General features: G+C 37.6%; 1 protein-coding gene across 3 annotated transcripts in view; it reads right to left on the bottom strand.

Moving 5' to 3' along the window:
• The window catches only part of LOC121313152 (AFG3-like protein 2), a 29,944-nt gene extending 15,785 nt beyond the window's left edge, over positions 1-14,159 (bottom strand). Inside the window, exons 1-8 of one of the 3 annotated variants that reach the window (XM_041245373.1) lie at positions 13,956-14,159; positions 12,738-12,837; positions 12,311-12,388; positions 11,027-11,154; positions 9,611-9,760; positions 9,057-9,131; positions 1,949-2,073; positions 283-556 (exon numbers count right to left, since the gene is read on the bottom strand). In XM_041245373.1, coding sequence (XP_041101307.1) covers positions 283-556; positions 1,949-2,073; positions 9,057-9,131; positions 9,611-9,760; positions 11,027-11,154; positions 12,311-12,388; positions 12,738-12,837; positions 13,956-14,039 — 1,014 coding nt within the window. In that variant the 5' untranslated portion in view covers positions 14,040-14,159. Of the gene's footprint in view, positions 1-282; positions 557-1,948; positions 2,074-9,056; positions 9,132-9,610; positions 9,761-11,026; positions 11,155-12,305; positions 12,389-12,737; positions 12,838-12,919; positions 12,984-13,955 lie in introns of all 3 variants that reach the window. The other 2 variants (XM_041245375.1, XM_041245374.1) reach the window with 2 other exon arrangements.
• Positions 14,160-14,331: the final 172 nt, after the last annotated feature.

Below are 14,331 nucleotides of genomic sequence, written 5' to 3'. Positions count from 1 at the left end.
TGCGCTGTAATTAAAAAAAAAAAAAATCATCCTGAACCTTCTAACAGCGCCCAAGGATACAGGCTGCACCCCCCACAGTTTGAGAACCACTGCTCTACAGTAGAGTTCCTTCAGGAAAAATTGCATAACCTGCATAATGCAGATGGGCTAAAGACATTTAGCAGTTCAAAAAGTCTGTCTTTGCATAATCATGATTCAAACGCTCATCTAGTATCAGATTTCTATGAAACAAAATTAGAATTTGAACTGTACCGAGGATACTTTGTAGATAAAACTGCATACCTTAGGGATTTTTGCCCCCAGGTCTTGGTACTGTTTAGGATTTTTGAGGAAATTAACAAACTCCATGATCTCCATCTTCGCCTCCTCACACCCGGCCACGTCCTTGAACTTGATGTCAATCTCATCCCTCAAGACTTTGGCTGTCGTCTCCCCCACGCTGAAAAGACCTCCCATCCCGCGGCCGGACCGCCCACCCCCAGTGGGACCCCTCCGCAGCGTGTACAGGAGGAAGCCAATGATAAGCACTGTAGGCAACATGCTGAACAGGAAGGAGCTGAAGGAAAGAGTGAAACATAGGAATTAAACGCAAGAACGGCTCTCGGTACAGTACTGACAAAGGATCAAACCTTAAATGTGAACCTGCAGACCTGTAAACTCAGAACAGCAGGAACAGTAAAATAGTCTAATATACTAATATTTGTTTATCTATGCCCATTTGTACTTATTTTTCAATAGACGACACTGGAAGTACTGAAAATACTTACTAGGGCAGTCTTTATGTGCTGAAAGATTAAAGTGTTGAAAACTAGAATACATTGTTGACTGTCCATGAAATAAGGGAAACAAGCCATGAACATTATTGAATTTGCTTCAAAGCATCATAGCTAAGGATGTATATTTACACTGATGTTACATTGATTTTCACAAAGTATCTGGATGCACTGGTTTACAAAGCATCAAGATACTATAATTTATGACACCTTGGGGGGGAAAAAATGTGACAATAAAGAGCCTCATAAAACATTTGTGGTTGAACAATTATTGAAATAATATTTTTGTTTAAAGCTTAAATGTTTAAACATTTACAAGCTGAATCATAGCACTAAGGGACATTGAAGGTGTAAGTAAGTTTCCAGGAGTACAGGGAAAATATAATACAATTCAGCTATTGCAATACAACTCTGTACAATCAAGCCAACTAGAGCAAACTGTAGGATTCTCAAACACGGTCTTGAGAATAAAAATGCTGTGTCGCTTCATGGGCCTATGTTATTTTATTGCTTTGAGGGAATGCTTAACTCTTCAAAATAGGCTTATGTTTCTTGTCAATGGCTGTGTAAGACTGCGCTGCCTCATATGGATTTAAGAAACCAAGAGTGTAGGGAAGGTCAGACAAACTCCAATGCATTTCATTTCATATCAGATATACTGTAACACCACATTTCTAACTAAATAGTTAAAGCTTACAAATGCCAATATGAACATTGTCCTTTACAAAAAAAAATTCACAAATGTCAAGTGGTTTTTTTAGGATGGAAAAGGCAAATTTGGAAGCGTCACTCATGTAAAACTTGAAACTGCTCCCAGGGTACAAGGAACTTTCCTTATCAGGAAGGAGTTGAACATGTAGACATAAAAAGGATCTGCTTTGTAACTAGACAACTGATGTTTTTGTAACAGCACCATCTAGTGATAGACCAAAACACTGGGAATTAATTCTTTTTTTTTCTTGCCATCAATTCTGTCATTTTTACCAGCAGTCAGGTGGAAAGGATTATGTATAAAGCTTTAAATTTTGAAAGCATTTACATTTCCAACTTGATTTCTTTTCTTATTTCACTGTTTGGAGACTGAAACTAATCACTTACCTGTCACAACCCTATAAAATTAATAGTATTATTTACTCAAAGATTGCATTTAGAGTGGGTGTAAGTGGAAGCCTTACCCATCGCTCTCAGTAGCATAGACTACAGGTAGCTTATTCTCCCCCTCAATTCCCAGCTCCAGCTGTGCAGTTTCAAGGTTTCGTTCAAAAGTGTCCACACTGCCAATATTGAACCAGACATATTGCTACAAATAGGAACAGAACATTCTACTGTTATGCATGGAAGACACTCTGATAACTAGCTGGTCTATAAAAGCACTTCAGTGTCTTAAGTCAAAATCTTATCTCCCTTCAGCTCCTCCAAGGGCTGATCTATAATGTTGTACTTGATTAAAATATGGGAACTAGAAATAAATGTTCAACTACACAATGATAAGCCACCCTGGAAGGTGGTTTTAAAAGAGGATTGAATAAAACCAAAACTGTATGTAGCTGTGCGAGAGAAAAAATAACACCCTTTCCTAACAAAAGCAATCTGTGATCAGTGAGTTTTTGCGGCATGGCAAAGCGCACTTTTCATTACCAGATTGTAACCATTCAGGTGAATGGTTACAATCTGGTATTACCAAATTAAATTCTGAGGTCACTGGGGTTAACACCTGTTTTCAAAAGTCAAAAAGGTGTGATGAAAACAGTGATTCCAAAACAAAAAGAATACACTGGTTAGGATAATTGTGATATTTTGGACCCGTACCAAGTTGCTCTTTAAAGGGAAAGGGGGACAAATCTAAACTAAACTCCGGTCAGACTGTAAAGTTATTTCTACCATTTATTTGCTAGGTTCCAATATTTCTGCAAGGGAAAAGCAAGGTGTCCTAATACTGTAAAGATACAGCACATCAGTCAGCAAAACTTGCCACAGAGTCCCCTATGCAAATAATAAGATAGAAAAAAGTTCAAACTTAAATCATACAGTGCCTATAGAAAGTCTACACCCCCTTTAAAAATGTTCACCTTTTGTTGCCTTATAGCCTTGAATTAAATTGCACTATATATATATTCCAGCCTTGCTGAAGCACCCCCAGATGAGTCCAATTGTCAGCTTTGCCCAACACCTGGTCGTCTAATGGTTAGACAGAGACCTGGAGAGGCCTACAAGCCACAGTGTCTTGCACCCACTGTGAAATGTGGTGGAGGTTCAGTGATGATCTCGGGGTGCTTCATCAAGGTTGGAATCGGGCAGCTTTGGCATGAATCAAGCCAAGTACAAGGTTGTCCTGGAAGAAAACTTGCTTCCTTCTGCTCTGACAATGTTCCCCAACTCTGAGGATTGGTTTTTCCAGCAGGACAATGCTCCATGCCACACAGCCAGGTCAATCAAGGTGTGGATGGAGGACCACCAGATCAAGACCCTGTCATGGCCAGCCCAATCTCCAGACCTGAACCCCATTGAAAACCTCTGGAATGTGATCAAGAGGAAGATGGATGGTCACAAGCCATCAAACAAAGCCGAGCTGCTTGAACTTTTGCGCCAGGAGTGGGATAAAGTCACCCAACATCAATGTGAATGACTGGTGGAGAGCATGCCAAGGCACATGAAAGCTGTGCTTGAAAATCAGGGTTATTCCACCAAATATTGATTTCTGAACTCTTCCTAAGTTAAAACATTAGTATTGTGTTGTTTAAAAATGAATATGAACTTATTTTCTTTGCATTATTCAAGGTCTGACAACACTGCATCTTTTTGGTTATTTTGACCAGTTGTCATTTTCTGCGAATAAATGCTCTAAATGACTATATTTTTATTTGGAATTTGGGAGAAATGTTGTCAGTAGTTTATAGAATAAAACAAAAATGTTCATTTTACTCAAACACATACCTATAAATAGTAAAACCAGAGAAACTGATAATTTTGCAGTGGTCTCTTAATTTTTTCAATAGCTGTATGTATGTATGTATATATACACACACACACATATATATATATATATATATATATATATATATATATATATATATATATATATATATATATATATATATATACACACACACACACACACACACAGACACACACACCTTAATATATACACATATATTAAGATGTAAAATATATACACATCTTACCGCACAACTTCCAAGTAAAAAACATATTCTAGAAACTTGTAGAATAGTAATTAAAAATAAAAACTGAAATAGCTTGGTTGGATAAGTGTCCACCCCCCTTATAATAGCAATCCTAAATTAGCTCAGGTGTAACCAATCGCCTTCAAAATCACACACCAAGTTAAGTGGCTTCCACCTGTGATAAACTGTAGTGATTCACATGATTTCAGGATAAATTCAGCAGTACTCCTGTAGATTCCCTCTGCTAGGTAGTGCATTTCAAAGCAAAGACTCAACCAAGAGCACCAAGGCGATTTCAAAACAACTCCGGGACAAAGATGTTGGAAGGCACAGATCAGGGGATGGGTATAAAAAATATCAAAGGCCTTGAATATCCCTTGGAGCATGGTCAAGACGATTACTAAGAAGTGGAAGGTGTATGGCACCACCAAGACCCTGCCTAGATAAGTCCGTCCCTCCAAACTGGATGACCGTGCAAGGAGACTGATCAGAGAGGTTACCAAGAGGCCAATGGCAACTTTGCAAGAGCTACAGGCTTTTATGGCCAAGACTGTTCAAAGTGTGCACGTGACAACAATATCCCAAGCACGCCACAAATCTGGCCTGTATGGTTAGGTAGCAAGAAGGAAGCCATTTCTCAAGAAAGCCCACACTGAATCCTGTTTGAAGTATGCAAAGAGATTCTGTAGCCATGTGGCAAAACGTTTTGTGGTCTGACGAAACTAAAATGGAACTTTTTGGCCTAAATGCAAAGCGTTATGTTTGGCGCAAACCTAACACAGCACATCACCCAAAGAACACCATCCCTACTGTGAAGCATGGTGGTGGCAGCATCATGTTATGGGGATGTTTCTCATTGGCAGGGACTGGGGCACTTATCAGGATAGAAGGGAAAATGAATGGAGCAAAGTACAGAGAAGTCCTTGAGGAAAACCTGCTGCCCTCTGCAAGAAAGCTGAAACTGGGATGGAAGTTCACCTTTCAGCATGACAACGACCTAAAGCACACAGCCAAAGCTACACTGGAGTGGCTAAGGAACAAAAAGGTAAATGCTGTCCATCAACGCTCCCCAAGGATCTTGACAAAGCTTGAACAGTTTTGTAAAGAAGAATGGTCAAATATTGCCAAATGCTGGTGTGCAAAGTTGGTAGAGACTTATCCCAACAGACTTACAGCTGTAATTGCTGCCAAAGGTGCTTCTACCAAGTATTAACTCAGGTGGGGTGGAGACTTATCCAATTATGATCTTTCAATTTTGTATTTTTAATATATAATTTTTTTCCCCTTAACAGTGTGGAGTATGGTGTGTAGATAAATGAAAAAAATCCTTTTAAATACACGAAACTCTTGAGGCACTAACACAACAAAATACAAAAAAAGTTCAAGGGCGTGTAGACTTTCTATAGGCACTGTACATACCAGAGGTGGCCAAACCGCAGCTCATGAGCCGAATGCAGCTCTTTTGCAGTGCGGCTCCTGGTGAAATGCTGGGTGAAGCACACTTTGCGGCTCAAATGGAACGAAGAAAAAATCATAAACAAAAATGAAGAGACAAAGTATAAATAAACATAACAAGTTATTTGTGTTCTCTATTTTCATCCTTGTTAATGAGTTTCTTCTCTCTTCTTCTTTCTCTTGTTTATTTGAGCCTGCACTGCAAGGATTCATCACTTGTTGACTTTCAACACCGCTCGCTGGCACATGGGTATTTCAAAGACCAGAAAAATTTCACAATTTTGAATCAAGTACTCGTTCGTTTTGTGGACAGTGGCATTAAGCAAACCCTCCACAAGCAATAAACAAAAGTATGACGCTTTAAACCAGACTGGGAGGAAGAGTTTACTTTCACTGAAAACAGTGGTAAACCTGTCTCATCTGCAACAAATCTCTTACACACTGTAGCCTGTAGCCTACTACAAGGCGAGCAACCTCAAATGTCATTACGAAAGAAATCACAGCACATTTTCACATGACTATCCTCCTGGATCAGACTGAAGGCAGATGACTATCCTTCTGGATCAGACTGAAGGCAGATGCTGCATTTGGCATTCAGTAAAAAGCTGATTTAACTACTCAAGCGAGTTTTGTATGGACAGAAAACAGAAATAATGGAAAAACACCAGTGCTACATTTAAAGTTGAATACACTGTACAATACAAATTGAACAAACTGTGTAGACAATGTTCTATCTCTTATTCTTGTGTAGTTTGCTGCCATCAAGAGAGTCTACCAACTGTACTGCACAACAATGCTAGTATTTAAAATGTCTTGCTCTCACAAACATTTCATGTTTTACAGTACGTGTCTTGTGTCTCCTAGTATATAAGAACATAAGAAAGTTTAAAAACAAGAGGAGGCCATTCGGCCCATCTTGCTCATTTGGTTGTTAGTAGCTTATTGATCCCAGAATCCCATCAAGCAGCTTCTTTAAGGATCCCAGGGTGTCAGCTTCAACAACATTACTGGGGAGTTGATTCCAGACCCTCACAATTCTCTGTGTAAAAAAGTGCCTCCTATTTTCTGTTCTGAATGTCCCTTTGTCTAATCTCCATTTGTGACCCCTGGTCCTTGTTTCTTTTTTCAGGCTCAAAAAGTCCCTTGGGTCGACATTGTCAATACCTTTTAGAATTTTGAACGCTTGAATTAGGTCGCCACGTAGTCTTCTTTGTTCAAGACTGAACAGATTCAATTATTTTAGCCTGTCTGCATATGACATGCCTTTTAAGCCCGGAATAATTCTGGTCGCTCTTCTTTGCACTCTTTCTAGCGCAGCAATATCTTTTTTATAGCGAGGTGACCAGAACTGCACACAATATTCAAGATGAGGTCTTACTAGTGCATTGTACAGTTTTAACATTACTTCCCTTGATTTAAATTCAACACTTTTCACAATGTATCCGAGCATCTTGTTAGCCTTTTTAATAGCTTCCCCACATTGTCTAGATGAAGACATTTCTGAGTCAACAAAAACTCCTAGGTCTTTTTCATAGATTCCTTCTCCAATTTCAGTATCTCCCATATGATATTTATAATGTACATTTTTATTTCCTGTGTGCAGTACCTTACACTTTTCTCTATTAAATGTCATTTGCCATGTGTCTGCCCAGTTCTGAATCTTGTCTAGATCATTTTGAATGACCTTTGCTGCTGCAACAGTGTTTGCCACTCCTCCTACTTTTGTGTCGTCTGCAAATTTAACAAGTTTGCTTACTATACCAGAATCTAAATCATTAATGTAGATTAGGAATAGCAGAAGACCTAATACTGATCCCTGTGGTACACCACTGGTTACCACACTCCATTCTGAGGTTTTTCCTCTAATCAGTACTTTCTGTTTTCTACATGTTAACCACTCCCTAATCCATGTACATGTGTTTCCTTGAATCCCAACTGCGTTCAGTTTGAGAATTAATCTTTTGTGCGGGACTTTGTCAAAAGCTTTCTGGAAATCTAAATAAACCATGTCATATGCTTTGCAATTATCCATTATCGATGTTGCATCCTCAAAAAAATCAAGCAAGTTAGTTAGACACGATCTCCCTTTCCTAAAACCATGTTGACTGTCTCCCAGGACCCTGTTACCATATAGGTAATTTTCCATTTTGGATCTTATTATAGTTTCCATAAGTTTGCATATAATAGAAGTCAGGCTTACTGGTCTGTAGTTACCTGGTTCAGTTTTGTTTCCCTTTTTGTGGATCGGTATTACGTTTGCAATTTTCCAGTCTGTCGGTACCACCCCTGTGTCAAGAGACTGCTGCATGATCTTGGTTAGCGGTTTGTAAATTACTTCTTTCATTTCTTTGAGTACTACTGGGAGGATCTCATCCGGCCCAGGGGATTTGTTTATTTTAAGAGCTCCTAGTCCCTTTAACACTTCTGCCTCAGTTATGCTAAAGTTATTTAAAACTGGATAGGAACTGGATGACATGTGGGGCATGTTGTCAGTATCTTCCTTTGTAAAAACTTGTGAAAAGTAATCATTTAATATATTTGCTATTTTTTTTTCTTCATCTACGATTTTGCCATTTGTATCTCTTAAACATTTACTCTCCTCTTTGAATGTTCTCTTGCTGTTGTAATATTGGAAAAACATTTTGGAATTGGTTTTAGCTCCCTTAGCAATGTTCATTTCTATTTCTCTCTTGGCCTTTCTAACTTCCTTTTTGACTTGCGTTTGCAGTTCCGTGTACTCTTTCTGCGTACTTTCTTTTTGGTCCTTTTTTAATGCTCTATAAAGTGCCTTTTTTCGCTGAATATTTTTTAATTGATCTATTAAACCATTTTGGCAATTTAGTTTTACATTTAGATTTGTCTACTTTAGGGATGTAATTGTTTTGCGCCTCTAGTACTACATTTTTGAAGAACAACCATCCTTCTTCTGTGGGTGTTTTCTCTATTTTACTCCAGTCTACTTCTGTTAGTCTCTGTTTCATACCTTCATAGTTTGCTTTTCTGAAATTGTAAACCTTAGCTTTAGTCATTACTTTTGGGGTTTTAAAAAACACTTCAAATGAGACCATGTTGTGGTCTGAGTTTGCCAGTGGTTCTCTGACCTCTGTTTTAGTTATTCTGTCTTCGTTATTTGAAAAGACTAAATCAAGGCATGCCTCCCCTCTAGTCGGTGCCTTGACTAATTGTGTTAGGAAGCAGTCATTTGTCATTTCCACCATTTCAATTTCATCCTTTGTACTACCCACCGGGTTTTCCCATTTTATATGGGGGAAGTTGAAATCCCCCATTAGTATGGCTTCTCCTTTGCTACATGCATTTCTAATGTCATTGTATAACAGATTATTTTGCTCACCGTCTGAATCTGGCGGTCTATAGCATGCTCCTATTATTATGCCATTTTAATTTTTGTCCGTTATTCTGACCCATATTGATTCGGCTTTATTTTCTTTGTCCAGAGCGCTACCCCTTCTCCTCTTCTGTCCTGCCTGTCTTTCCTATACAGTGTATACCCACAAATATTATATTCGTCCCCATCACTCTCAGACAACCAAGTTCCTGACCATATGGAAATTTTGATATGCAGCTCGTAGGGTTAGGAAGTTTGCCCACCCCTGATATATACTTTTCAAATATTTACAAAACTTACCCCATCGACAGGCAATTTTCCAGGTGTAAATATTACTCTCACATATCGCTTGTTTACCACTTCTAATCTGTCTACCTGCAAGAATAAAAAATGTATTTTTATCAGTTTAACAATGTTCTGCTGCCAACTGTGCAGACTTAATACGTGCAGTCCTCATCCTCTCCAATACCAGAGAGGTTTGCTGCTGCAAAGCAAGTGATTGCCACGACCAGAATTTCATTCAATTAGGGATTATTTCTATAAAAAGAACCCTAAGTACCCATGCAGAACAACTCAGAGAAAGGCAAGACAAATTTGAAAAACACATAAAGTAGAATCTAAAACATTTCATCAGGAGCTTGTTCTAGGTTTGGGAGTGTGAGTGACTAACAGTGACATTGATAACTGACGGCTTTGATATCAGAACTATGATACTATGCATGGTTCAGGTTGTAGTTGGGTACAGTCCACAAATGATATATATAAAAATACATACATGCTGTTTAAATTGAAGATGCAGATTTAATGGCAAGAAACTAAATGCATGCAAAGAATGTAAGGGTGAAATTACTTACAAATCCCTTGGAGAGATAATTATTCAAAAAGTCCTTCCATGTAACTTCTCTCCCCGAGTTCCAGAAGAAGTAATACGAGACTGCAGCCCAGAACGCTACACTTCCCATGAAGTACAAACGAAACTCCTTGTCGTCCCAAGGAATGTCTCCCTATAACAGAGAACAATGTTTAAAAACGGACGGAAAAGTTAAAAATAAAAAAGGCAGATTAAGAATAGCAGCGTTTCCAGCTATACACATACCCATCGATACTTTAAAAGTGGTGCTGTTCCAAGAAAAAAATATTTTATGAATCATTCACAACTGATTCATCAGAAGTTTCTAAAGCACATAGGGCTAGATTATCAAACCTGTTTACTCCAAGTAGCCATTAGCACATTTCTTTAAAATGTGAAAAAATAAATAAATAGAAAGAAAGAAAGAAAGAAAGAAAGAAAGAAAGAAAGAAAGAAAGAAAGAAAGAATGTCGAAAATGACAGGGCAGCAGTACTTAGAAATACTATGGTTTTCAAAAGGCACAATTTTTTATTGCGATATTTGAGGGAGGCGAATATTGTAGTTTATTTCTGCGGCTACAACTTGATCAGGATGGCGAAGTCCTATAACTTTACTTCTAAACTGAAAGCTGTTGAGCTTGCAGATCAGAAAGGGAAAAAAATGTAAATGTTTCATTATTGAGAGCGGCGTTTATTCGAGGGCGGCATCTATTACAAATCTGATATCTGAATGTGGCTCTTATTCAAGGGTGGTGGTAATTCAGAGTAATATGGTACTTCATTCAAGCCCCTGAATAAAAAAAAAGTCTTACTTTTTATTTCTGGTTTGGTAACTTTATTGGTGTATTTCTCATTGCTGAAAAAACTGTGCTAAATTTGAGTAAACAGCTTTGAGAATTTAGCCCATAACCTTTATTCTAACTAGTTCTACAATTCTACAATTAAACTGTATATAACCAAGGCTGTTGTAAAACCAGACCAAGGTGAAAGCCTCAAACCTTTTGAAGATTCACTACGGCCCTCAGTTTAGTACTAATGGTTAAACACAAAATCTAACACAGTAATTTAAAGTCTGCTTTTACACTGAGCAAAAGAAACTGAAAATGTGCAAGTAAAATCTGAAAATCCCATGGCTGCAATTTATGCAAATGCATGTGATCATGTGACGTGACATGACTTGTGACTCACTAGACTAATATAAGCTGTGTGAGAGTTGTGGGCAACTATTCATCTACAATTAATGGAAAGTAGATGAATCTAAAGAGACTTCACATGGGTGAGGATTATGGGTAGCTGTGCAACTGGCCTGTCCCTCAACACAGCTGCTGCATTGGAAACCATTGTAAAGCTGGCCTGAATTTCTGAAACACCACAGACCAGTTTCACATTGTGCAGGATACATTCCATTTGCTTAACACACCTTCTGCAACCTGGCCCACCATGTGGATTTGTCCTTCCTGCTACCTCTCTTGCCTCCTCCACCTCCTCCTGCTTCACTACCTCCCCCACTATTATCAGAGGAACGCTGGTCATTTGCAGGCTTGGCCTCTAAAAGAAACACATGGGCAGCTACGGTTACATTAATGACCAATAAAAGTTGACGTCACTACCTCAATAAAATTCCTTTCTATTTGTTTATCCCCTTAAAGTTCAGCCTTCTTCCCTCCATTACATAAAACCACCTAGCAATCCTTAATTCTAGGCAGTTATATGTTTTGTAAGATTTGTTTTTAAATGTATTCACACCTCACTTGCCTTTCTTTCACTGTATTATTTATCATTGCTGTTCTAAGGATATAAGGTCAATAGATACAGTAGCTGCCTGCTGAATGTGCTTATCACAGCATGGAGCAATACAAGTACTGAAAGTAAAATCGTATAAGCTGCCAGGGCTTCAGTTTTTGACATAAATCATTTTTTAAAACACACCAAGTTCGAATCCCCCTGTGTCACTGCCGACTGTGACCGGGGACTCCTAGATGGCGGTGCATAATTGACCGACCGCAACCCGCCCTTCCTTCGATCACTTTACGAAGCTCAGAGAGAACTTGAGGAAGTAGTCTACATTGAACCTGGTAATTCTGTGGTTTGAGAAACTTAAATGACATTGTTTTCAACAGTTTTGGCATCCTCCAGTGGAAACGTTGTTGTTGTTAAAACTCTGGCATTGAGTTTAAAGTCTGGTGTGATATAATGAAAAGCCATCGACATAGAATTTGATGTTCAGTGTTAACGTTGCTGTTTTTAGCTAGGTTTATCCAAACATGAAGCTATATGTCTGTGTCTGAGACTGCCATGTAAAATGTTCATCTTACTGGATGCTTCGCTGAGAGTATTTGTTTTCTTTTTCATTTGCGTTTTGAATCAAAACATGCTTTCTGTATTTCAATAGCATGTTTGATATTATTTATGGCAATATTGGGGTCGGGTATGAAAAAAATTAAAAGGTCTCGGCCTCGGGTCGGGTTCGAATTGGCCGTGGTCAGGTTTTATTTTTACACCCGAGCCGACCTTAAATCAGTTTGTAAGTAAATAACCTTTAGCAATTAAACAGTTAAGGTTATGATTACAACTCAAATATCTTGCTGACCAGAAATTATTTTCCGGTACAATGCACGATGAGGATCAGAATAATATCTCTAATAACATTTCTTCTGTTGCTTTATGCAAATATTTAGAGGTAAAAAAAAACCACATACTGCACCTTTAGCTTCACTATTAGTTCCCTTTGACTCAGTAGTTTTTTTGCCATTTTTGCTGTTGGGAAAATACTTCTCAAATCCTGTTTAAAAAAAAAAGAAATTGTTTATATATATATATATATATATATATATATATATATATATATATATATATATATAAAAAACTTGTTTCGAGAACAGTAGCCTTATATATATATATACACACAACCACACACACACACTTGAAGCAAGGGCAATGGCAAAAAAAAGGAATATATATATACACACACACACACACACACACACACATATATATATATATATATATATATATATATATATATATATATATATATATATATATATATATCGCAATATATATAGTTAAATTTGTTAGTCTTCCTTCACAGAGGCATTCTCATATAGACCAATATAAAAAGTTTAACATACCTTTGGGGGGCCGTGAGCAGAGCCTTCTATATGTACCAATCACATTAGCCAGCACAGTACTTCTGTCCACTGCGACGTGACTGTTTGCTTGTTTAGACAGCTTGGGAAAATACACAATTACAGGAGAATTTTAACATTTGTTATTTAGAAAATATGAACTTTTCACAAACAATATTTCATACCTCTTGCTATGGAGATAGACTACTTTAACAGCCCACACTTGCTTGCCTAAGCCTTTTGTAGCCCCTGAAACACAGGGTTAATAATAGGGTGTCAATGACACTGAAAGGGTGAATTCATGTCAAATACGGCAACACAAACTTTAGCTGGCTTACCACAGATTTATGTTAAACAATTAAATGGTCTATCTAAAATTAAAATAAAACCATCAACACATACCATTTAAATAAATATATAAATAACTTAACCCTCCTGCCAGCATAGAAATGTTGAGGTCATTGCTTTAAATAAATCAATTTCAATTCTTCATTAATTATTGAAATCAACTGAATTATCCAATTTTGATGCCCCCTCACTTCCCCTAGTGGGCAAACTGGAATCGAAACTTAATTTGGGTATTTCTATACTCTTTGGCCACAGCTGTACAATTGATTAAAACAAGTTACCATATTTTCTGGATTTGAAGTTAACTAAATATTGCACTTTTGGGACACTGGAAGGACCCTTTGGCAGCATTTCCTGGTGGACATGTGGTGTACATTCACCCAAAGATTTTGATTCACTGATGCTTGCCTGTGCACCGGTGTAACATTTTATAGTAATACCTTGGGACTTTAGTACAGGGTTGACGTTTGCGCTTCATAAATCGATATTATGCAATGTGAACTTTTCAAGAGCAGTCGCATATATATATATATATATATATATATATATATATATATATATATATATATATATATATGTATAATGTAATGTTATTTAAGAAAAGCGACTAAATAAACGCAAAACCTAATTAACCAAAATAATTACTAGACCAAACATTAAATTGCTAAATAGTTTACGAAACACTTGTGATGGTGCTCCGTTTAAAGTCAAAGGCCTGTGTCGCATGTTTACTTTTTACTTCAAATCAAACGCGTTTTTAAAAAAAAAAGAAGGATGCAAACAAGGTAACTTAAAATCACGTTTCTGAACCCGTTTTTACAATTACAAACAACAAACGCTCCAGTATGTCAATACAGAGGTTGTGTAACTTACCAGCTTTATGCTGTTATTAGGGGACAAAAAGCTCTTAAATAAACCCCTACAGCCCCTTGACAACATAAGGTAACGATGTGCCATCGTGGAATTTAATAGTGTTCATATGTAATTTAATTCTTAACAAAAACAGACACGTATTAAAAAACAATTTTTATGTAGTTAAGAGCAGCACTGGCAGCACATTCTGAATGTCACTTTGCGTCATCACGTTCGTCCAACAATAGTCTGACGTTATGACGTTCTAAAATCCAGCTCAATTGAGGTCCAGCCCACTGTGAGACCAGTATTGACAGGTCCGCGGTTTTCCCGCGGAATTGGGCTACTTTAAAAAGACAGCCGCGGGAAATATTTAGGAGTCGCTGGTTGCTACTTT

The sequence above is a fragment of the Polyodon spathula genome, chromosome 3 (genome assembly GCF_017654505.1).
Source record: "Polyodon spathula isolate WHYD16114869_AA chromosome 3, ASM1765450v1, whole genome shotgun sequence".
Classification (NCBI taxonomy): domain Eukaryota; kingdom Metazoa; phylum Chordata; class Actinopteri; order Acipenseriformes; family Polyodontidae; genus Polyodon; species Polyodon spathula.
Note: the sequence above shows the minus strand (reverse complement) of the source record. Positions and strands in the feature narration are given on the sequence as shown.